Below are 26,605 nucleotides of genomic sequence, written 5' to 3'. Positions count from 1 at the left end.
TTAAACTTAACTCCCCGGACCTCACTTTGAGAACCAATAGATTAAACTTAACTCCCAGGACCTCACTTTGAGAACCAATAGACTAAACAACAATATATATATATAGATATATATATATAGAGAGAGAGAGAGAGAGAGAGAGAGAGAGAGAGAGAGAGAGAGAGAGAGAGAGAGAGAGAGAGAGAGAGAGAGATCTGAAGTGGTTTTGTAATACTAATCAAAATCTACAAAGTAACTAGTAATTTAAGTTGTCAAATAATAACATTGCAGTAAAAAGTACAATATTTGCCTCTGAGATGTAGTGGAGTAGAAGTACAAATTATTGAAAATTGGAAATATTCCAGTAAAGTAGTACAGTACTTGAGTAAATGTACTTCGTACTACTTTACACCATATTATACTGAATACAACAACACCACATCACACAGCATCTCAGGCTGGTCTTGTGGATCTAACTAAATACATTTTAATTGTCAAACCTCTCCATTCAAGTGTGTCCGACTTGGCAGAGCAAGACGTGGATCATGTGTGTTATGAACAATGGCACTGACTCGTTCTGCCATTCAGTTGATTTACTGAATAGCCTGTCACCGTCATTTGATGAATATATGCTCTCTGTCGGGTGGAATCCTCACATGTTCCAAAACTGATGCTTTCCAGGATTCAAATTCAAAACGGTCAGAAGTAGCAGATCTACAAGCTCAAAACCAGGGGTGGAAAAAGTACTCAAATGTTTTACTTAAGTAAAAGTATCAATACTGCAATGTAGATGTACTCCATAATGGAGTCTCCATTACACGTAAAAGTACTTATAATAAAACATGTAATTGAGTAAAAGTAAAAAAGTATTGGTATCAAAATGTACTTAAAGTACCAAAAGTAAAAGTACTAAAATATTTGAAAATAGCAGATCTAGAAGCTCACACCGATGCGACGCGTTGTGAGCTTGTAGATCGGCTATTTTCAAATAGCCTAGGTATAAAATAGGGCTGAAGTGGATGTATGTTTTATAATATAATGATTTATATTTGCAAAGTATACTAATAACTAAAGTTTTCAAATCATTGTAGTGGAGTAAAAGTACAAACCTCTGAGATGTAGTGGAGTAGAAGTAGAAGTAGAAGTACTGAAAATTGGAAATACTCAAGTAAAGTAAAGAAAATACCTAAAAACTCACATGTTCCAAAACTGTTGCTTTCCATGTTTCAAATTCAAGACGGTCAAAAATAGCAGATCTACAAGCTCCAAACGCTTCGCTTGTAGATCTGCTGCTTTTGATGCTGTAGTGTGATGCTGTAGTGTGATCAAGTAGGGGTGCAGAGTTAGTTAACCCTGTGTTGGTGTATTAATATTATTAATATTAACATGAGTATTAATATTCTCAGGCATCAGGATACCCATCAAAGTACAACCAGTGGACCAGATGGATGGAGATGAAAGTCACAGATTTATTTTAGCAGAACATTACAAGCAATGGCAGTGGGACATTTTTATTCAAAGATTTGCACACATTTTCACGATTTTTCCAAAAAATAGCAGATCTGCAAGCTCATAGCGCGGCAGAAAGTGACACGCTATGAGCTTGTAGATCTGCTATTTTTTTTAATATATGTTCTTTTGGCTTTTTCTGCCTTTATCCTACTATAATTCTAGTAACCTCTGTCTGTAGTGGTGAGTAGGTGAGTATGTGAGTATGTGAAGCTACCCGGTTCTCCTCAGTGGCTGGAGCAATTGCTCTGATTTTGCACACAGCCATTGACCATTACCATGTGAACTTAACTGTGAAGCCCGTTTTTCAATTTCATCAAATCTCAGCTTCTTATTAGCGTTTTAGTGTAAAACACTGTCGCCATGGTTACGGGCCTGCCCAGCTATGGGACGAACTGCCTCCCGGGTTGCCAGATCATGTGCGCATATCCCCCCACGGATGCGTCGACCGAGTATGGTCTAGTTAATAGAATACATGTAGACTGACAGGAAACGGGGAGAGAGAGATGGGGAGTGACACGCAGCAAAGGCCGTCGGGGTCGGGATTCGAACCTGCGACACGCTGTGAGGACCGCTACGCCAGCCGTCCGGGCCATATCTGCTATTTTTTTTTTTTTATCAGAATCATAACAAGATAAATGGTACCAAGAAGGTGTATGAATACAAGAGGAGAACAACATATTAATATAGATTATTAACCACTTTAAGACCCTGTTATACTTCATCATACAAAGCAAAAAATAGCTGATCTACAAGCTCACAAAGCAGGCTGAGAGAAAAACAATAAAACAATTAAGAAACGATTCTGGACTCGTGACATGAGGGACAGAACAGAAGTGTGATCTACTTGAGGTCACACAACTCAGCAGTGGATCCAGATGAAAATGGATTAAGACTAAATCCAGCATGGAGGTTGTGTGTGAACGTGGTGTGGACTGTGTGGAGGAGAGTCATGGTGTCAGACACACGGTAGAAGGACAGAGTACCTGCACTGTGGTCCAGATACACTCCTACTCTGGAGGACACACGGCCTGGGATGTCAGTATCAATGCCTCTGTGTGTGAAACTATAACCTTGTTTGGTACACTGTAAAGACCATGATTTATCATTGCATCCAAATCCACATTCTTCACCAAACCCTGTTCTGCTGATATCTTTATATGAGACTGCTATATAAACCCAGTTTCCACTCCACTCTACCTCCCAGTAAAGGCGTCCAGTCAGACTCTCTCTACTCAGAACCTGTTCCCATACAGTGAATCTCTCTGGGTGAACAGGATATGATTGTGGTTTGTCCATCCGTGTTACTTTTCTGTTCCCTTTAGACAGAGACAGGTCTTGATGAGCTGTGTTTGGATCCAGTGTGATTGGACGTGAATATTGTAAGAAGTCAGCTCTGGTCTTGGGTTCTGCTGGTGTTGACAGTGAAACATCCACTCTGTTCACTGTCTCTGGGAAGTTTGTCCCTTCCTCTGTAAAGGTCATTTCAGTCAGGAAGCGGCCGACGCCCCTATGTAAATCATTTTCAAAGAGAGGCGGGCAATTATTTAGGACGAGCGCAGAAGTTGAGGGGTGGTGAGCCGAGCGGGCGAGGTCCCGTGAAATTCTTGCACTCGTGCTCGTTTGTGCACACACACGCGGGTGGCAAGAGTCTGTTAAGACCTTTAGAATGTCCTCTAGTTTGTCTCTCATCTTGGACACGGCCACGGTCACATCTTCAAAGTATCTCAGAGGACGGACATTGCTGCTGACTGGGTGTGTAGATTCACTGATCGTTGAGAGGTAGAAGGTGTAGCGCTGTAGAAAATGGATGTGATCCTCTGTGAGCGAGAGCTTCTCCAGCTCAGCGTGTCTCCTGCTCAGTTCAGTGACCTCCTGCTCCACACGCCTCCTCAGTTCTTCAGCACGACTCACTTCACGTTCCTGCTGCTCTATGACCAGCTCCCTCACCTCAGATCGTCTTCTCTCCATGGAAGAGATGTGCTCAGTAAAGATGGTGTCACTGTCCTCCACTGCTCTGTCAGCACAGTGGTTGATGGACTCCACCTCCTGATGAAGCACCTTCACGTCTTTCTCTCTCTCCTGGATTCTCTGCTGGATGTTCTGCTGACTCGTATCGAGCTCTTTCTGTCTCTCGGTACGTTCTGCTGCAGCTGAGATGGTATCGTGACCTTTGTGTTCTTCCACGGAGCACAGAGAGCAGATACACTGCTGATCGGTACGACAGAAAAGCTCACTCAACTTGTTGTGACGAGAGCAGATGTTCTCCTGAAGCTCGCTGGAGGCTTTGACCAGCTTGTGTTTCTTAAAGGCAGGAGACTGATAGTGAGGCTGGAGGTGAGTGTCACAGTAAGAGACCAGACACTGAAGACAAGTCTTCACAGCTTTCAGTCTCGTCCCAGTGCAGAAATCACAGGCCACATCTCCAGGTCCAGCGTAGCAATGATCAGGAGGAACAGCTTGGAGTCCTGTTGATAGATTGATACATAATATTATGTATTTATCAATCTGATAAAAATGTATATCATTTGTATGTGTGCCTGAGAGAGAGAGAGAGAGAGAGAGATTATTATGTATTTATCAATCTGATAAAAATGTATTTAATTTGTAGGTAGAGAGAGAGAAGTAGAGAGAAGCTGTGACCTCATGTCACAGCTCTGATGGACAATAATTAAATAATCCTTTTGCAAACAATAGCCATGTTCTGTTCGTTTGTCAATGATCCAAATGGGAAGTTTATTTCAGCAGTTAAAAAGTGACAGTTTGACATTGTTTGCGCCTGTTTCTGAATTTAATTGCCCTCACCTGTTGTGCTAATGTGTGCGCACCAGGGCAGATCTTCGCCGGGCCAGGTTGACCTACCCTAGGCCCATGAAATTCATAGGCAGTCATAGTAGCCAATTAGAATTAAATATGCTAAAAACGGACTCATATACTGATACAGAACCAAGGTCAAGGTCAAGGTCTTTATTAGTGTCCCAAAAGGGCAAATAGTTTTACAGCCGGAGTAGTGGTTTAAAACATACACAGAATACAGGACAACAAAACAAACGCCATAGCATAAAACATAAGTCTGGGCGCATCTAGTGCAAGATCTGAGACAAAGGACTACATTCAGAGGTATACATCAGAGATATAAAGTGCCGGGCATAAAGTGCTTGTTTCATCCTCGTCATCATCATCATTATCAAAGTGCAAGAGATAAAGATAAAGTGCAAGAGATATAAAGTGCAAGAGATATAAAGTGCCGGTCATAAAGTGCTTGTTTCATCATCATCTCAACATCCTCATCATCATCAAAGTGCAAGAGATAAAGTGCAAGAGATACAACAAAAGGCTACATTCAGAAATGTAAAGTGCCGGTCAACAAGTGCTTCTTTCATCATCATCATCGTCATCATTATCACAGTAACATTACCCTTTACCTGTTACTAGCAGCATTGATTGCTCGAATTGAAGCAGGAATAAAGGAATACTTGAATCTGTTATTTTTGACACCGGGGGCACCCAGACGACGGCCAGAAGGCAACAACCTATATGCTGGCTCGAGTGGGTGGGCTCTGTCTTGTTGAATGGACCTGGCCTTCTTGATTAGCTGTCTGTTATAGAATGGGTCTAGGCTCTCCAGCTGGATGCCAGTAATTTTGGAGGCGGTTTTGACTATTCTTCCCACCATATAGGCAATATACTGTATTGTCGCAGTAGAACAACTGTTCCTTTTTTATTATTATTATTATTTTAAAACAATTTAAAATGGGGAAAATAGCCAATCTACAAGCAATAATTATTAATAATTAAGACATACTACATTTTAAATAGTGAAACATCAACTAAAGTCATTATTAGTGCAAGTTCAATCACATCACATTTGAATGAAAATAACTTGTGGGGAAAATACATAAAATCTCTAATCTGTAAATCTAATGTGATTAATGTGACGTATAGAGACACACGGCCGGAAGCGGAAGGCCTACAAAGTCACGCCCACTTTTGACACAGCACCGCCACTCGAGGTCCGTTAGAACGATGAACTGCAGCTCTCAATGCAATCTCTATGAGGCATTGTAAAATACCGTAATTTCACTGGTTAACTACTGAAGCTGTAGCGATTTCTTTTGTGTTCTAATAAAGTGTCCCATTTGTTTAATTTATGCTTTTTAATGTCCCATATCTGCCATCTCGATATACTACCCGCAATATACTATAATATACTCCATCAGTATGTCAAAACCACTAGCATTGGAGATCTAGAGTTTAAGTGGTCGCATGGTATATACGTCACGGACGCATCCCTTGAGGTTTTCAATACCCAGAAAACTGGCGAAAGTGGCCGTTTAAGATGTTTTGGTCATTATCTCTGGAACAGAAGGTCCAATCTGCTCAGTTCAAAGCTTTTCGGGTTATTTGTTTTTTTTAGGGGAGGCGAGATCTTAGTGGGGCAGGCGACCGCCTGTCCTGCCTCTACGGTACGCCACTGGTCGGCGCTCGGCGCTCGGCGCTCGTAAAGACAGTGATGTCACTGAAATGTGACAACTTGTCTGTCTGCCGTCTACCTTCTGCTGTGTTAACATTATGGGTAACTTGTTAAAGTGGCAAATTAAATATGAAACACATCAACTATTAAGAAAACAAGAAGATATGTTGACAAAGACACTCCATACATTTGGAAACATATTTTTATTTAAATCAATATCGTTTTCAGTTAATGTAGGATAATTTTAAAAGTAGGCTAACTCTTATATCCTCTCATAGGGAATTCATTGGCAGGTGCAGTTCATCGTTCTAACGGACCTCGAGTAGCGGCGCTGTGTCAAAAGTGGGCGTGAATTTGTAAGCCTTCCGCTTCCGGCCGTGTGTCTCTATTAAGCGTGCCAACGCGTCGTCACCACGGGGGGCGTTGGCATTGGGCGTGGCATTGGGCAATGTTAAGTCAACCTGGTTTTTACCCCTCAAAGATGTCCGCCGCTACCAAAAGACACTTGTTGACGCCCCTTTCAGGGATTTTGGCACGCTCTATAGGGATCACATTAATCAGTGAAGTCCAGGGCTGAATGTGACAAGAGTTGAGACCAATAGGCTACGACTTTGTACAAATATTGGTAATTTGCCAATACATTATTTTGTGAAATACATGGGTTATATTTCACAAATAGTTATACTATTCTTGTACTATATTAGAATTAAATCATCCTTAACCTTCAAGTTAAATTCATTATTTCTGTGGACTTAAAAATCATGGTTTTATTTGATGGCCTTCCTGCCCTGGCATTTGGCCTTTGTGCACTCCAAAATTTGACAACACCAAAGGCCAAGTGGCCTTCCCCTAAAATGATGAAATTCCAGGACTGCTGATAACTATTGTTGTTGTTACCGTTTATCTGCATTAACACCAATCTGTGTCAGACTGTGTGTGTAACATATTTTTTCCCCTAAAGATAGCCTGCCACACGGCCTTGTTGTTATAAATATTGTGCATAAGTGAACCGACCTATTGAACAAACTTCTCCTTCTACAGTACTGCCACCCAAGTGTGGAATGCCTTGACTCCATCCCTTAAAAAATGGGGATCACTGGCATCCTTTAAAATAGGCCTGAAAATCCACCTTTCAGGAGGCCAGAAGGGAGGTCACTTCAAATATCACTTCTTAGAAAGGTGTTCACCCCCCCCCCCCCCCCCCCCTCCTTTACTCTGTATATAGTCATTTATATTTTTGATAATATTGGATTCATCCTTTTAGACCAAGTGTATCACTGTACTCGTGCCGTTTGCATTTCTGTCTAATAAAATATTCAATCAATCAATCAATCAGACAGACAGACAGACAGACAGACAGACAGACAGACAGACAGACAGACAGACAGACAGACAGACAGACAGTGAGATGTATTTACAAGAGAACGTATAGCTCTCACCTGTCTTCTTCAGGCTCTCCACCACATCAGACAACATGATGTTTTTCTTCAGAACAGGTCTTGTGATGAAGGTGTGTCTGCACTGTGGACAGCTGAACCTCCCTCTCTGATCATCCTGGTTCCAGAATCCCTCGATACACCTCTTGCAGTAGCTGTGTCCACAGGGAACAGTCACTGGATCCTTCAGTAGATCCAGACAGATAGAACAACGCAACTGTTCCTGATCCACTTGATCTCCCTGCTGCGCCATCTTAGTACCACTGACTGTCTGTCTGTCTGTCCAACTGACTATCAGACGAGTTTAGTTAGGTTTAATTTCCTCAGAAATCACATGATATGGGAGGTTCTTCCTGGGTGTGTGTGTGTGTGTGTGTGTGTGTGTGTGTGTGTGTGTGTGTGTGTGTGTGTGTGTGTGTGTGTGTGTGTGTGTGTGTGTGTGTGTGTGTGTGTGTGTGTGGTGATTCACAGTGATCCACTGGTAGAAAATGTTTCCACCCCATTATCAAACACTAGAGTTTCGGGGGGCTACGCCCCCCTCAACCCCAGCCGCGCACGGGGCCCAGCGTGGGTGCGTGTATATTGGGGTACCCAAATCGCCGGAGTAAAAGTGTCCAAAAGGAAAAAAAAAAAAAAAAAAAAAAAAATTGGAAAAAATGTTAACACATTGAACGCCAGAGGTTAATCTCATAATGTACCTACCAGTGCCAAGCTCTTTTTGTTGTTTTTTTGTTTTTTTCATGTCGTCATAGCCCCCGCTAAATCCGTTTAAAATCCGCGTTCATTTGGTTCGACACAAACACGGGATCCGTGAAAAAGAAAAACAAAAAACTCCGAGCCGATCCGTGCCGCCATTTTGAAGTTACAGGCGAGAACGTTAGACAGGACGATGCGGTGAGGAAAACCACAAGGGAGATAAATCCATTCTAAGCTGACGCCCAGACAGGAAACGGATGCGAGCGAAAAAAACGGAACCAGTTTTATTCCGTTTCCGGTCGGCCCCGGAACCGGAAATGGGTCGAAAAAAATTCCGGAATGTGCACTTTTTCGGGAAATGCGAGTCGCGTAGATCTACGCGACTGGCACACTGCGGCTTTAAATCGTTTGGCGTAGATCTACGCGATTGGCACGCGATGTGTTGTACAGTGATTGTTACTTTGGTGGTCCGCGGACCCCCTGGTGGTCCGGCGACCCCTGTGAGTGTTGGGACCCCCGGGGACCCCCCTGGAACATGGCGGACCCCTTCGGCAGTTTTTTTTTTTTTCATGCACGGTTTGCTTGTTTCTGTCGCTTGTTTTTTAAAACCTGGCAGCAAACTTGGCAACCCGACTGACATCACTGACCTATCCTTGGTATTTGTACTTCCGGGTTGCATAATGATGACATCACTGGCGAGTCCTGTGGTGTCATGAACCTAGGCAGGTTTGTTTACCACATTAGCCTGGGCAGCGTGCTGTGCTGTGGCCGACTGGCCGTGGCTGTTTGTTTGTGTGTTTGGGATGAACATGGCACGTGAAGGACGGACATATTGTGATCGAGACATGAGTGAAGTGAAAGTAACGGCCTGGGTGGAACAAAGGAGGTACGTAAGAAGGGGGGGGGGGGTTGAAGCAAAGGAGCTGTGTGTGTGGTGTTGTGGAGGACATGGGCAGAGTGCAATGGCGGCCGCTCGTGTTGTTTCGGCGAAATCCGTCGCCGTGCGGTGTCGGTGGTGTGCACGGTAAACGGTACGAAGCTGCCTCCCCTTCCGTTTTGTCCGACATTTGGTGAGTAGAATTAATTATGTTGCGCGGTGGAAAAGGTGTAGTGAGCAATGAGATGTCCCCTACGCGACGCGTAAATTCAGCGCGGCCGCCGTGGCGAGTGAGTTGGCGACATGTGGTCTGGCGGTGCGTTGTTTATTCGATAACAGAGCTGTGGGGTGTCGCACCGAGGGTGCGGAAGTCGCTCGCCATTTATATAGTTAGATGAGTCAGTATTTTGTGTATACGCGCGCGCACGCACGCACGCACGCACGCACACACACACACACACACACACACACACACACACACACACACACACACACACACACACACACACACACACACACACACACACACACACACACACACACACACACACACACACACACACACACACACAGCCATCCCATTATCTAAATGTACCACTGGCATCACACACCAATAGGCTCCGCCCCTCGATAGACCCACACTGTAGCTGTGATCCACAGTCAGTTTGAAAGAAAAGCTGAGAGAGAGCAGAGCTCACAACACCAGCAAAGAAAGAAAGAAAGAAAGAGGGAGGGAGAGAGAGAGGCAGGCAGGCAGACAGACAGACAGAAGGAAAGAAGGAAAGAAAGCAAAAAATAAGAGAGGCACACACACATTCCGTCTGTGGTTACAGATTTTGTCCAAACATCACACAAATCATCGGTACACAGTATCTCTATAGTCATTAAACCCCTCTCTCTCTCTCTCTCTCTCTCTCTCTCTCTCTCTCTCTCTCTCTCTCTCTCTCTCTCTCTCTCTCTCTCTCTCTCTCTCTCTCTCTCTCTCTCTCTCTCTCTCTCTCTCTCTCTCTCTCTCTCTCTCTCTCTCTCTCTCTCTCAGGGTTTAGAGCAGGGGTCTTCAGGCCAAGGACCCATTAGCTGAGAGAGAGATGAAGCAGGGACCCCCTCTACATATTGTATAAAATTGTGTTGCAGATTAAAATTCTTCATAGATAGCTTCATATACTGTATTTTCCTCTGTGCTGAAAATAGCCGATCTACAAGCTTGTGAGCTTGTACTGTAGAGCTGCTATTTTCTGCGAATGTTACCCTCAGAATAGGGATTCTAAAGTTATTCAAGTTGTTCATGTAAAAAATAAGTTCCTATCACACAAAGATTTGCCGGACCCCCTGTAGTAACTCTGAGGACCCCCTAGGGGTCCCGGACCCCCTGTTGAAGACCCCTGGTTTAGAGTGTTCACGGTTTAGGCCTTTCTTATTTACATTAATTGTGTCAACAATATAGCATCATGTGACAGCCAAACATTGAACTTCATTCCCGTACAGGTCAATGTGTATTTACCTCAAAGTAACTGCTGAAGGACGCGAGTACAACTCTATGACAGGGGTACTCCTGTCCCCCACAACACAGAGTCACATCACACAGTTCCTTTTTCAGCCTAAGACTGTTTAGACGCTCTAGGACCTTGGCGGCATGCGTGGAATCCCCAATGACAACGTCCATGTCTCCTTTCTGTAGCCTATGAGACAGTAGGAGGGGAAGCAATGAACTGTCAGCAATTGGTTGGCATGTCATCTTAAAATTAACAGAATATACTCATGGAGAGAAATGACAGTGTGACAACATCACATTAACAGGTCAAATAACTATATGGACCTTGCTTTAACGAGCTGAAAATGGTTTAAAGATGTATTCAAATTAACAAGACAAGTTATAGAATTATTCATAGGGTTGCAAAGGGTTTGATTTCTGGATTTATTTATGCATTTTTACTGTATGTTACTGAAAGCCAGTACAGCCACCACATAAAACAAACAAAACACACAAACGTATAGATGGCTTTGAATAACACTAACCCTGCAACACAACATGTGCAATAACCTCACAGTGTCTAGACCCATCATAGCTTTGCACGCACAAGAAAAGGAACATACACAACTGCAATGAAAGCAAAATCCAAGTTTGAGATGTCAAACAGGTCTGGACGACACCAAAGGCCTTCATTAACTGTCTGGCAGCTGCACAGTGTCAGATCCCTAAAAGCTAGGCCCCTCCCACTGGACCATACCATTCTTAATTGAATCCTCAATAACAAACAAAACAGTTTATTCCCATGACCAAAACATTACAATTACATCTAAATGCATATCTATTTCATTGGATCAAATCCACAGGAAGTGGAAAACACACAGCCTATAGGAAACAGGTGAATATAGAAAAGAAGGTACGAGCCTTATTAATGCATGCACGCGCACACACAAAGGAGCAGACATGGTTGTTTATATATTCTTATGTATCTAAGTTGTTAACAGTCATACAAGACAAATCAAAAAATGTTTCCAAAAACAACAGCATGTAATGACAGTCATGTTTAAAGGGGAGAAACCTCTTATCTCCATAGTTCATCATCATACTAGAGTGTCACATTAAAGTATCGAAACAGCAGATCTACAAGCAAAAAAAAAAGCTTGTAGAGCTTGTTAGATCTGCAATTTTTGAATCTATTTTTTTTATTTTTTAACTCTGATACAGTAACATGTTTTGGACATACTGTATGAGGGTTTCCACCCGACAGTGAAGATATTGTACTTACATTTTAACGTTTTGCTTCAGTAGACCTCATTTTGCTAATTGTCATGTTTTTATATCAGCATGCAGGTTACTGTCATTTTGACCTGATTCGTCATCTTTGCAGCCTAAAGGCCCCTATAGGATTATGTCTGGTCAGAACTGATTGAGGCCCACTTTACACACTTTAACATTAAGACCTGCAGGGACGTGCACAGATAGACTCTAGGTGGCGCTAGAGCACCTGCCCTTTGCCCTCTTGACCAGAAGTGCCCTTTTGAAAAAAGAAAAAAATATATTTATATATATATATATATATATTTTTTTTTCCTTTTTTTTTTTTTCAGTTTACAGCAGGGGTCTTCAATGCTGCTGGATCCACAGAAACCTGCTGCCTTGAACAACACTGTAAACTAACAGAGAGGAATAGAAAACAATGAGTCCATCTACACAGAGAAGTTGACATTACATCTTCCAAGACACACACACACACACACACACACACACACACACACACACACACACACACACACACACACACACACACACACACACACACACACACACACACACACACAATGTCTTACCTGATAGGAACAGAGGTAGAAGTATGGACACATTCTAGATGTCAACAGACTGTAGAGAGAAGACAGGCTGACTGACCTGCAGACAGACAGACAGACAGACAAAAAACGACTTACTTAGTATATTTACTCATACACTTACTTATAATGTTTACTTTTTACTTGAGTAAATGTACAGTTACTTTACACCAATGCCCGGTGCCTAGTACAAAGACATAAGGTCAGGTCAAAGGTCTCTCTCTCTCTCTCTCTCTCTCTCTCTCTCTCTCTCTCTCTCTCTCTCTCTCTCTCTCTCTCTCTCTCTCTCTCTCTCTCTCTCTCTCTGATTTAATCCCTGTATGTAAACTGTTGCTTTACTCTGTGTGTCTCAGAATGCATTCTCTGAATAAACCAATGTATTCAACTCCCTAATAGAACATAATAGACTAGTTCATACTGCCAGTGGTCAGTAGAGGGCAGTGCAGTCTTCATGTTGTGTGAGCAGCAGAGCAGTAGCAGAGAGACACAGTCAATGTTGAAAGTATCTCCAGTTATTACATTATTAAAACCTGAGAACTGTGATTACTCATTCTGACTGGTTATCACTTAACGTTGCAGTAGGGGATCACTTTGATGTGTGAACAATAATCTCTGATGTTACTTTGATTTGGTAGGTAATTGTTAACTGCACACAGCTGAGATGTCAACATCCAGAAAGTCTGCCTCTGCAAAGTGAGCTGTTCTCTAAAACTAGTCTCATTAAACAGTGGTGGAAAGTATCTAAGTACATTTACTTAAGTTTTTTTTTTTTCAATTTTGAGGTATTTGTACTTGACTTGAGTATTTCCAATTTCCAATACTTTTACTTCTACTCCACTACATCTCAGAGGCAAATATTGTACTTTTACTCCACTACAATTATTTGAAAACTTTAGCTACTAGTTACTTTTCAGATATAAACTATGATATAATGAAACATACATTAACCACTTCAGCCCTATTTTATACATAGCTCACAACGCGTCGACGTGTTGTGAGCTTGTAGATCTGCTATTTTCAAATATTTAGTACTTTTATTTTTGATACTTTAAGTACATTTTGATGCCAATACTTTTATACTTTTACTCAAGTAAATTTTTTATTTTGGATTTTTACTTGTAACGGAGTATTTCTATATTGCAGTATTGGTACTTTTACTTAAGTAAAGAATTTGAGTACTTTATCCACCACTGTCTCATATCACCCTGAAGAGCCTGATTGGGACGGTACCTCATGAGCAGTCACCTTCATTTCAGACCTGTATGCTTGCTCCATCAGTGACAAAGAGCTGTTTAAGCTGTCAGGCCTCCAAGGCCTGCTGGCAGAAGAGATGGCTGTGATGGCGTTATGGAAGGGCTGTATGGAGTTAAGGTGGTTCAGGCATCTAGTACGGATGCCTCCTGAGGGTCTCCCCAGGTTCTTGGTCCACGTCCCACTGGGAGGAGACCCCCTGGCGGACAAAAGGACCAGATGCTGGCCATGGGAATGCCTCAGGATCCCCTAGATGTAGTTAATGTGGCCGAGGTAAGGGAAGTCTGGGATTCTGATTTTGTCTGCTCATTTCTTAGTGTCATCACTTCCAATTTCACTTGTTTAATCTATATCCTGATTGAGTTCACTGCCCTGGTTGGATAAAATTGGAAATTAAACTGAAACGAAAATGCATTTTCTGTTTAATAAAGAGGTGGAGAGACAAGGAGACCCCTGTTACTGAACAAACACTCTATAGCAATGATTAGCCTACTAACAGAATATAGAGCTATTTAACGCTTATTTTAACCAATGCAAATCACTTACCCTACCTTTAAGTGTGTGTGTGTGTGTGTGTGTGTGTGTGTGTGTGTGTGTGTGTGTGTGTGTGTGTGTGTGTGTGTGTGTGTGTGTGTGTGTGTGTGTGTGTGTGTGTGTGTGTGTGTGTGTGTGTGTCTCACATGTGGGGGTCTCACATGTGGGGGTCTCAGCATGTGTCAGATGTAAGAAGGGGGTCTCCAAGGACAAAAGGTTGTCTACAATACTTCAACTATTCATGAAAATAATAACTTTTCATTTAATTTATATTTTTTGGTGGAACACAGTTGCCTATAGTGATATGTTCAGAGGAACTTTCCTGGTTTAGCTGTGTGTGTATGTGTGCATACTTTGCAGATGTAAATTATTACATTATAAAACATACATTGACCACTTTAGCCCTATTTTATACCTATAGGCTATTTGAAAAAAAGCCGATCTAAGTGCACAACACGTTGTGAGCTTGTAGATCTGCTATTTTCAAACATTGTAATACTTTTACATGGCTGTAGAGTATCTTATGTTCACAAGTTCATAATAAAGAAGAACTCTTAACCTCACCTGAGTGTCAGCTGATTCCTGACAAGCCTTTTCTTATCAGCCCAATACAAGGGACAAGGTTCACTGTGGCTTCTTCCGTACGAACCAATCAGAAAGGAGCTCTCATCTCATGTGACCTCTGAGGAACCAATATGGTATATCCAGGACTAGAAGTATTATTACACATGGAGTAGGAAATCTAAAGTAAATATTATTATTTGCTATTGGCTAATAACATTGTGGGAATGTTCAGGCCTTCGCCTGAAAAGTGTGACCAAGGGGATTCAAGAGGATGAGAAAGCAGGGTGGCAAACCCTTGGATTTGAATATAAATGCATGTCTCTGCTATTGATGTGTTGATCAGTCAACCCTTTAAGATCCTGGTCTTTGTCCTGGAGCAGAAGCTCCCAGCTTTAAGTGTGAACCAAAACAAGTCACCGGGCCATGTCTTTGTCACCTAGCAGGCTGATTACAATACTATTGTCTTCATGCAAGGTGAAGGCTATGGTGAATGCTGTATCCCGAGAGAAGACAGACTATGCACCCACTGCACACACAATGAAGTGGAAACCGAGCTACACTTCCTAACCGTCTGTCCATTGTACCAAGACATCAGAGACACATACTTCCCACAGATTACAACCACACACAGAGATTTTGAAAACATGACCAATGACAAAAAACTCCCATATCTGCATGGGCGAAGTACAACAATGTGCAAACACAGCAGCAAGATGCGTGAGTTGCTGTGATAGGAGAAGGATATCAAACAGAACACAACCACCCTAAAGACTAATCATTGTGTATATTCCTGCACTATACCTGCACCCAGTGATCTTGGTACATAGAAATTGATCTATTGAAGATTCTGAATTTCAAATGTACATATTTTTTGTTTTGATTGTATTGCTGTATTGTTGTATTGTGCTTTTTGCTTTGGCAATGTAAACGTATGTTTTCTCATGCCAATAAAGCCCTTTGAATTGAATTGAATGCATTTGTTATCTCCCTGTGTCCCCAGGAAGTAGGGTAAAGAAGGTAAAGTCATGCAGACTTAAATTGAATTCTAGTAATCATTCTTATTTCACAATAGAAGCTTATTTTGTAGTAAGTACACAAGTGTGAACACATGTGGATGGGGAGATACCAGTTAGTTGCACGTAAACTTTTCTTCTTGAATCTAAGGAAAATGTTATGTTCTTTTGAATCATCTCGTTTTGTTTAAATCATTCATACAAGGTGGAATACATACATGTGTGGTCTTATTTTGACGGTATTAGGATGTTAAACAATGATTTCATAATATGAGCTTGTGTAAAAGTACAGTTTGATAGATAAATGTTATGTGCTGAAACTAAGGCAGATTGTGTGATCCATTGTGCTGACTGAGAAGGCCCACCCCAAGAAGTCTTTTGTTCCTAGAAACCAGTGTGTGAGTGGTCAAGAAGGAGAACTAGGAGGATGGTCCTATGTCAAATATCTGACTGTATATAATGTGATGTCAGTCAGTCAGTCAGTCAGTCAGTCAGTCAGTCAGTCAGTCAGTCAGTGAGACAGTCAGTGGTACTAAGATGGCACAGCAGGGAGATGAAGTGGATCAGTTGCATTGTTCTGTCTGTCTGGATCTACTGAAGGATCCAGTGACTGTTCCCTGTGGACACAGCTACTGCAGGAGGTGTATCGAGGGATTCTGGAACCAGGATGATCAGAGAGGGAGGTTCAGCTGTCCACAGTGCAGACACACCTTCATCACAAGACCTGTTCTGAAGAAAAACACCATGTTGGCTGATGTGGTGGAGAGCCTGAAGAAGACAGGTGAGACCTTTAAGTTCTCTTGTAAATACATGTCTGTCTGTCTGTCTGTCTGTCTGTGTGTTTTATCAGACAGAAATGCAAGCGGCACGAGTACAGGCATAAACTTGGTCTAAAAGGATGAGACAAAATCCTTCAACATGGCATAAAAAATAACACCAAAATACAATATGATAAAACAATATAAACGACTATATGTACAGACAAAAATATGAAAGGGTTTATCCAGAGAAAATATCTTACAAGTGTGGGAAATGATTAGTGATGAAGCTGATGCTTCCAGAGAGTTTTCTGAAGTTTAAACAGCGAGTACAGAAATGTAAACACATGTTGTGATAAACGGTGGTTCATTCTTCTCATGACGTCATCCAGCTGTCCGTCTATCTCACACATGGGCAACATACGGCCCGGCAGTGGTGTGCACAGACATTTTGAGGGGCAGGTGCTCAAGTAAATTATACTTTTTTTTGTTGACTTGGTCTGCTCTTTTTTCCCTCTACACCTATACCTCTTTGCCAAAAATAGCAGATCTGCAAGCCCACAACGCCTCGCGCTGCGAGGCGTTGTGGGCTTGTAGATCGGCTATTTTTGGCTAAAGTTCTCCTCAGAAAAGGGATGCTAGGTTTCGAGTGGTTATGGTAAAAAGAAAAATCATATCACATAAAGAATTGGCGGACCCCCTGTAGTAACTCCGAGGACCCCCTGTTGAAGACCCCTGCTGTAAACTAAAAAAAAAAAACATGTTTTTTTTCTTCTTTTTTTCAAAAGGGCACTTCTGGTCAAGAGGGCAAAGGGCAGGGGCTCTAGCACCACCTAGAGTCTATCTGTGCGGCCGGAACCGGCCCTTTGACCATCTTAATGTCCTCAAGTCCTCAAAGAAAAACAAAATGACCCTCCCAGGCTGCCGTATGTTAATGGTTTTGAGAAATAAGGATTTAACTCCACTCCAATTAACTACCATTTAAGTACTATACCTGCATTCCTCCATCCGTATATGTACTCAAATGTTTTATATGTATAATGTAACAGTCTGCCTTGAGTCCATATTTATAACATAATGCAATGTGTTTGATCAGTGTTAAATCTCTCTCTCTCTCTCTCTCTCTCTCTCTCAGGGTTTAGAGCAGGGGTCTTCAGGCCAAGGACCCATTAGCTGAGAGAGAGATGAAGCAGGGACCCCCTCTACATATTGTATAAAATTGTGTTGCAGATTAAAATTCTTCATAGATAGCTTCATATACTGTATTTTCCTCTGTGCTGAAAATAGCCGATCTACAAGCTTGTGAGCTTGTACTGTAGAGCTGCTATTTTCTGCGAATGTTACCCTCAGAATAGGGATTCTAAAGTTATTCAAGTTGTTCATGTAAAAAATAAGTTCCTATCACACAAAGATTTGCCGGACCCCCTGTAGTAACTCTGAGGACCCCCTAGGGGTCCCGGACCCCCTGTTGAAGACCCCTGGTTTAGAGTGTTCACGGTTTAGGCCTTTCTTATTTACATTAATTGTGTCAACAATATAGCATCATGTGACAGCCAAACATTGAACTTCATTCCCGTACAGGTCAATGTGTATTTACCTCAAAGTAACTGCTGAAGGACGCGAGTACAACTCTATGACAGGGGTACTCCTGTCCCCCACAACACAGAGTCACATCACACAGTTCCTTTTTCAGCCTAAGACTGTTTAGACGCTCTAGGACCTTGGCGGCATGCGTGGAATCCCCAATGACAACGTCCATGTCTCCTTTCTGTAGCCTATGAGACAGTAGGAGGGGAAGCAATGAACTGTCAGCAATTGGTTGGCATGTCATCTTAAAATTAACAGAATATACTCATGGAGAGAAATGACAGTGTGACAACATCACATTAACAGGTCAAATAACTATATGGACCTTGCTTTAACGAGCTGAAAATGGTTTAAAGATGTATTCAAATTAACAAGACAAGTTATAGAATTATTCATAGGGTTGCAAAGGGTTTGATTTCTGGATTTATTTATGCATTTTTACTGTATGTTACTGAAAGCCAGTACAGCCACCACATAAAACAAACAAAACACACAAACGTATAGATGGCTTTGAATAACACTAACCCTGCAACACAACATGTGCAATAACCTCACAGTGTCTAGACCCATCATAGCTTTGCACGCACAAGAAAAGGAACATACACAACTGCAATGAAAGCAAAATCCAAGTTTGAGATGTCAAACAGGTCTGGACGACACCAAAGGCCTTCATTAACTGTCTGGCAGCTGCACAGTGTCAGATCCCTAAAAGCTAGGCCCCTCCCACTGGACCATACCATTCTTAATTGAATCCTCAATAACAAACAAAACAGTTTATTCCCATGACCAAAACATTACAATTACATCTAAATGCATATCTATTTCATTGGATCAAATCCACAGGAAGTGGAAAACACACAGCCTATAGGAAACAGGTGAATATAGAAAAGAAGGTACGAGCCTTATTAATGCATGCACGCGCACACACAAAGGAGCAGACATGGTTGTTTATATATTCTTATGTATCTAAGTTGTTAACAGTCATACAAGACAAATCAAAAAATGTTTCCAAAAACAACAGCATGTAATGACAGTCATGTTTAAAGGGGAGAAACCTCTTATCTCCATAGTTCATCATCATACTAGAGTGTCACATTAAAGTATCGAAACAGCAGATCTACAAGCAAAAAAAAAAGCTTGTAGAGCTTGTTAAATCTGCAATTTTTGAATCTATTTTTTTTATTTTTTAACTCTGATACAGTAACATGTTTTGGACATACTGTATGAGGGTTTCCACCCGACAGTGAAGATATTGTACTTACATTTTAACGTTTTGCTTCAGTAGACCTCATTTTGCTAATTGTCATGTTTTTATATCAGCATGCAGGTTACTGTCATTTTGACCTGATTCGTCATCTTTGCAGCCTAAAGGCCCCTATAGGATTATGTCTGGTCAGAACTGATTGAGGCCCACTTTACACACTTTAACATTAAGACCTGCAGGGACGTGCACAGATAGACTCTAGGTGGCGCTAGAGCACCTGCCCTTTGCCCTCTTGACCAGAAGTGCCCTTTTGAAAAAAGAAAAAAATATATTTATATATATATATATATATATTTTTTTTTTCTTTTTTTTTTTTTCAGTTTACAGCAGGGGTCTTCAATGCTGCTGGATCCACAGAAACCTGCTGCCTTGAACAACACTGTAAACTAACAGAGAGGAATAGAAAACAATGAGTCCATCTACACAGAGAAGTTGACATTACATCTTCCAAGACACACACACACACACACACACACACACACACACACACACACACACACACACACACACACACACACACACACACACACACACACACACACACACACACACACACAATGTCTTACCTGATAGGAACAGAGGTAGAAGTATGGACACATTCTAGATGTCAACAGACTGTAGAGAGAAGACAGGCTGACTGACCTGCAGACAGACAGACAGACAGACAAAAAACGACTTACTTAGTATATTTACTCATACACTTACTTATAATGTTTACTTTTTACTTGAGTAAATGTACAGTTACTTTACACCAATGCCCGGTGCCTAGTACAAAGACATAAGGTCAGGTCAAAGGTCTCTCTCTCTCTCTCTCTCTCTCTCTCTCTCTCTCTCTCTCTCTCTCTCTCTCTCTCTCTCTCTCTCTCTCTCTCTCTCTCTCTCTCTCTCTCTGATTTAATCCCTGTATGTAAACTGTTGCTTTACTCTGTGTGTCTCAGAATGCATTCTCTGAATAAACCAATGTATTCAACTCCCTAATAGAACATAATAGACTAGTTCATACTGCCAGTGGTCAGTAGAGGGCAGTGCAGTCTTCATGTTGTGTGAGCAGCAGAGCAGTAGCAGAGAGACACAGTCAATGTTGAAAGTATCTCCAGTTATTACATTATTAAAACCTGAGAACTGTGATTACTCATTCTGACTGGTTATCACTTAACGTTGCAGTAGGGGATCACTTTGATGTGTGAACAATAATCTCTGATGTTACTTTGATTTGGTAGGTAATTGTTAACTGCACACAGCTGAGATGTCAACATCCAGAAAGTCTGCCTCTGCAAAGTGAGCTGTTCTCTAAAACTAGTCTCATTAAACAGTGGTGGAAAGTATCTAAGTACATTTACTTAAGTTTTTTTTTTTCAATTTTGAGGTATTTGTACTTGACTTGAGTATTTCCAATTTCCAATACTTTTACTTCTACTCCACTACATCTCAGAGGCAAATATTGTACTTTTACTCCACTACAATTATTTGAAAACTTTAGCTACTAGTTACTTTTCAGATATAAACTATGATATAATGAAACATACATTAACCACTTCAGCCCTATTTTATACATAGCTCACAACGCGTCGACGTGTTGTGAGCTTGTAGATCTGCTATTTTCAAATATTTAGTACTTTTATTTTTGATACTTTAAGTACATTTTGATGCCAATACTTTTATACTTTTACTCAAGTAAATTTTTTATTTTGGATTTTTACTTGTAACGGAGTATTTCTATATTGCAGTATTGGTACTTTTACTTAAGTAAAGAATTTGAGTACTTTATCCACCACTGTCTCATATCACCCTGAAGAGCCTGATTGGGACGGTACCTCATGAGCAGTCACCTTCATTTCAGACCTGTATGCTTGCTCCATCAGTGACAAAGAGCTGTTTAAGCTGTCAGGCCTCCAAGGCCTGCTGGCAGAAGAGATGGCTGTGATGGCGTTATGGAAGGGCTGTATGGAGTTAAGGTGGTTCAGGCATCTAGTACGGATGCCTCCTGAGGGTCTCCCCAGGTTCTTGGTCCACGTCCCACTGGGAGGAGACCCCCTGGCGGACAAAAGGACCAGATGCTGGCCATGGGAATGCCTCAGGATCCCCTAGATGTAGTTAATGTGGCCGAGGTAAGGGAAGTCTGGGATTCTGATTTTGTCTGCTCATTTCTTAGTGTCATCACTTCCAATTTCACTTGTTTAATCTATATCCTGATTGAGTTCACTGCCCTGGTTGGATAAAATTGGAAATTAAACTGAAACGAAAATGCATTTTCTGTTTAATAAAGAGGTGGAGAGACAAGGAGACCCCTGTTACTGAACAAACACTCTATAGCAATGATTAGCCTACTAACAGAATATAGAGCTATTTAACGCTTATTTTAACCAATGCAAATCACTTACCCTACCTTTAAGTGTGTGTGTGTGTGTGTGTGTGTGTGTGTGTGTGTGTGTGTGTGTGTGTGTGTGTGTGTGTGTGTGTGTGTGTGTGTGTGTGTGTGTGTGTGTGTGTGTGTGTGTGTGTGTCTCACATGTGGGGGTCTCACATGTGGGGGTCTCAGCATGTGTCAGATGTAAGAAGGGGGTCTCCAAGGACAAAAGGTTGTCTACAATACTTCAACTATTCATGAAAATAATAACTTTTCATTTAATTTATATTTTTTGGTGGAACACAGTTGCCTATAGTGATATGTTCAGAGGAACTTTCCTGGTTTAGCTGTGTGTGTATGTGTGCATACTTTGCAGATGTAAATTATTACATTATAAAACATACATTGACCACTTTAGCCCTATTTTATACCTATAGGCTATTTGAAAAAAAGCCGATCTAAGTGCACAACACGTTGTGAGCTTGTAGATCTGCTATTTTCAAACATTGTAATACTTTTACATGGCTGTAGAGTATCTTATGTTCACAAGTTCATAATAAAGAAGAACTCTTAACCTCACCTGAGTGTCAGCTGATTCCTGACAAGCCTTTTCTTATCAGCCCAATACAAGGGACAAGGTTCACTGTGGCTTCTTCCGTACGAACCAATCAGAAAGGAGCTCTCATCTCATGTGACCTCTGAGGAACCAATATGGTATATCCAGGACTAGAAGTATTATTACACATGGAGTAGGAAATCTAAAGTAAATATTATTATTTGCTATTGGCTAATAACATTGTGGGAATGTTCAGGCCTTCGCCTGAAAAGTGTGACCAAGGGGATTCAAGAGGATGAGAAAGCAGGGTGGCAAACCCTTGGATTTGAATATAAATGCATGTCTCTGCTATTGATGTGTTGATCAGTCAACCCTTTAAGATCCTGGTCTTTGTCCTGGAGCAGAAGCTCCCAGCTTTAAGTGTGAACCAAAACAAGTCACCGGGCCATGTCTTTGTCACCTAGCAGGCTGATTACAATACTATTGTCTTCATGCAAGGTGAAGGCTATGGTGAATGCTGTATCCCGAGAGAAGACAGACTATGCACCCACTGCACACACAATGAAGTGGAAACCGAGCTACACTTCCTAACCGTCTGTCCATTGTACCAAGACATCAGAGACACATACTTCCCACAGATTACAACCACACACAGAGATTTTGAAAACATGACCAATGACAAAAAACTCCCATATCTGCATGGGCGAAGTACAACAATGTGCAAACACAGCAGCAAGATGCGTGAGTTGCTGTGATAGGAGAAGGATATCAAACAGAACACAACCACCCTAAAGACTAATCATTGTGTATATTCCTGCACTATACCTGCACCCAGTGATCTTGGTACATAGAAATTGATCTATTGAAGATTCTGAATTTCAAATGTACATATTTTTTGTTTTGATTGTATTGCTGTATTGTTGTATTGTGCTTTTTGCTTTGGCAATGTAAACGTATGTTTTCTCATGCCAATAAAGCCCTTTGAATTGAATTGAATGCATTTGTTATCTCCCTGTGTCCCCAGGAAGTAGGGTAAAGAAGGTAAAGTCATGCAGACTTAAATTGAATTCTAGTAATCATTCTTATTTCACAATAGAAGCTTATTTTGTAGTAAGTACACAAGTGTGAACACATGTGGATGGGGAGATACCAGTTAGTTGCACGTAAACTTTTCTTCTTGAATCTAAGGAAAATGTTATGTTCTTTTGAATCATCTCGTTTTGTTTAAATCATTCATACAAGGTGGAATACATACATGTGTGGTCTTATTTTGACGGTATTAGGATGTTAAACAATGATTTCATAATATGAGCTTGTGTAAAAGTACAGTTTGATAGATAAATGTTATGTGCTGAAACTAAGGCAGATTGTGTGATCCATTGTGCTGACTGAGAAGGCCCACCCCAAGAAGTCTTTTGTTCCTAGAAACCAGTGTGTGAGTGGTCAAGAAGGAGAACTAGGAGGATGGTCCTATGTCAAATATCTGACTGTATATAATGTGATGTCAGTCAGTCAGTCAGTCAGTCAGTCAGTCAGTCAGTCAGTCAGTCAGTGAGACAGTCAGTGGTACTAAGATGGCACAGCAGGGAGATGAAGTGGATCAGTTGCATTGTTCTGTCTGTCTGGATCTACTGAAGGATCCAGTGACTGTTCCCTGTGGACACAGCTACTGCAGGAGGTGTATCGAGGGATTCTGGAACCAGGATGATCAGAGAGGGAGGTTCAGCTGTCCACAGTGCAGACACACCTTCATCACAAGACCTGTTCTGAAGAAAAACACCATGTTGGCTGATGTGGTGGAGAGCCTGAAGAAGACAGGTGAGACCTTTAAGTTCTCTTGTAAATACATGTCTGTCTGTCTGTCTGTCTGTCTGTGTGTTTTATCAGACAGAAATGCAAGCGGCACGAGTACAGGCATAAACTTGGTCTAAAAGGATGAGACAAAATCCTTCAACATGGCATAAAAAATAACACCAAAATACAATATGATAAAACAATATAAACGACTATATGTACAGACAAAAATATGAAAGGGTTTATCCAGAGAAAATATCTTACAAGTGTGGGAAATGATTAGTGATGAAGCTGATGCTTCCAGAGAGTTTTCTGAAGTTTAAACAGCGAGTACAGAAATGTAAACACATGTTGTGATAAACGGTGGTTCATTCTTCTCATGACGTCATCCAGCTGTCCGTCTATCTCACACATGGGCAACATACGGCCCGGCAGTGGTGTGCACAGACATTTTGAGGGGCAGGTGCTCAAGTAAATTATACTTTTTTTTGTTGACTTGGTCTGCTCTTTTTTCCCTCTACACCTATACCTCTTTGCCAAAAATAGCAGATCTGCAAGCCCACAACGCCTCGCGCTGCGAGGCGTTGTGGGCTTGTAGATCGGCTATTTTTGGCTAAAGTTCTCCTCAGAAAAGGGATGCTAGGTTTCGAGTGGTTATGGTAAAAAGAAAAATCATATCACATAAAGAATTGGCGGACCCCCTGTAGTAACTCCGAGGACCCCCTGTTGAAGACCCCTGCTGTAAACTAAAAAAAAAAAACATGTTTTTTTTCTTCTTTTTTTCAAAAGGGCACTTCTGGTCAAGAGGGCAAAGGGCAGGGGCTCTAGCACCACCTAGAGTCTATCTGTGCGGCCGGAACCGGCCCTTTGACCATCTTAATGTCCTCAAGTCCTCAAAGAAAAACAAAATGACCCTCCCAGGCTGCCGTATGTTAATGGTTTTGAGAAATAAGGATTTAACTCCACTCCAATTAACTACCATTTAAGTACTATACCTGCATTCCTCCATCCGTATATGTACTCAAATGTTTTATATGTATAATGTAACAGTCTGCCTTGAGTCCATATTTATAACATAATGCAATGTGTTTGATCAGTGTTAAATCTGTGGAGCGGTGCATATCAGACAAGATAAGATACTGTACACATTTATAGGCTCATTTAACAGCTGATACGGCATTGACGTGGATTGTTTTATGCAAGTAATCTTTTTATTGTAAGGTCAGAGTACACCAGAGTAATAACGGTACAGTACAGCTGTAAAAAAAAAAAAAAGTTTTAACTGAACAATTTTCAGTTACAACATTTAATAACTGAAACTGATTGTTGTACAGTAGATGTGTAGCAAGTACCTTATTGTAAAGTAGACTGACATGTGTACCAAATTCATGCAGTTTTAACATAATTCAGCACAATGTGTTTCAAGTGTCAATTCAATTGTACAGTGTGTGGCCCTTCACTCACTTTATCAAAGTCAGTGTGGAACCATGGAAATACATCTGCCCCCCCCCCCCCCCCCCCTTATAGGCTATTTGAAAAAAAGCCGATCTAGGTGCAAAACACGTCCCATCGCAACGCGTTGTGAGCTTGTAGATCTGCTATTTTCAAACATTGTAATACTTTTACGTGGCTGTAGAGTATCTTATGTTCACAAGCTCATAATAAAGACGAACGTTGAACCTCACCTGAGTGTCAGCTGATTCCTGACAAGCCTTTTCTTATCAGCCCAATACAAGGGACAAGGTTCACTGTGGCTTCTTCCGTACGAACCAATCAGAAAGGAGCTCTCATCTCATGTGACCTCTGAGGAACCAATATGGTATATCCAGGACTAGAAGTATTATTACCGGTCTATCTTGTGTCTCCTAGGCAACCAGAGTCGTTGTGACCTCACTTATACATAATATTTATACCATTAAGGCCGTGTGACAGGCCGTCTATGAGGGAAAACATATGTTAGACACACAGTCTGACACACACTGGTGTTATGCAGTCAGTCTGTCTGTACTGCAGTCTTATGCAGTCAGACACAGGCGTCCCTCAAGGATGTGTTCTCCGCCCAATCCTTTACTCTCTTTTTACCAGTGACTGTACTGCCCACCATCATTCTAACACTCTGGTCAAGTTCGCAGATGACACAACCATAGTGGGTCTGATAACAAATAATGACGAGGTGGCATACAGGGAGGAGGTCAGTGCACTGACTGTCTGATGCAAGGACAATGATCTGAGCTTGCATACAAAAAAAACTAAGGAGATAATCATGGATTGCAGGAGGGAAAAACCCAGTCACAGCTGTCTTAGCATCGGGGGGGAGGAGGTTGAGAGGGTCTCCAGTTTTAAATTCCTCGGCGTGCACATTTAGGAGGACTTGACCTGGAGCCTCAATACCTCAAATCTGGTCAAAAAGGCCCAGAAACGCCTCTTCTTTCTGAGGAAACTGAAGCGCAGTGGACTTCCACATAACCTGCTTATCAACTTTTACCGTTCTACCATCGAGAGTATCCTGACTTATGCCTGCACAGTCTGGTATTCCAGCTGCACTGATGCAGAGAGGAAGGATCTGCAGCGGGTGACTAAAACGGCGCAGTGGATTCTTGGTTCTCCCCTTCCACGCCTGAGTGACATTCACTCAA

The 26,605-nt window shown here is 41.6% G+C and overlaps 1 protein-coding gene across 1 annotated transcript; it reads right to left on the bottom strand.

The window, feature by feature from the left end:
* Positions 1 to 2,203: 2,203 nt before the first annotated feature.
* Positions 2,204 to 7,651, bottom strand: LOC311038639 (tripartite motif-containing protein 16-like; the record flags this gene model as incomplete). Its single annotated transcript, XM_084048211.1, has 2 exons — positions 2,204 to 3,956; positions 7,402 to 7,651. 2 exons carry the CDS (start codon positions 7,649 to 7,651, stop codon positions 2,332 to 2,334), a joined length of 1,875 nt encoding a protein of 624 aa, XP_083904337.1. The 3' UTR covers positions 2,204 to 2,331.
* Positions 7,652 to 26,605: the final 18,954 nt, after the last annotated feature.

Source organism: Gymnoscopelus microlampas (genome assembly GCF_963454915.1).
Source record: "Gymnoscopelus microlampas genome assembly, chromosome: 22".
Lineage (NCBI taxonomy): Eukaryota > Metazoa > Chordata > Actinopteri > Myctophiformes > Myctophidae > Gymnoscopelus > Gymnoscopelus microlampas.
Note: the sequence above shows the minus strand (reverse complement) of the source record. Positions and strands in the feature narration are given on the sequence as shown.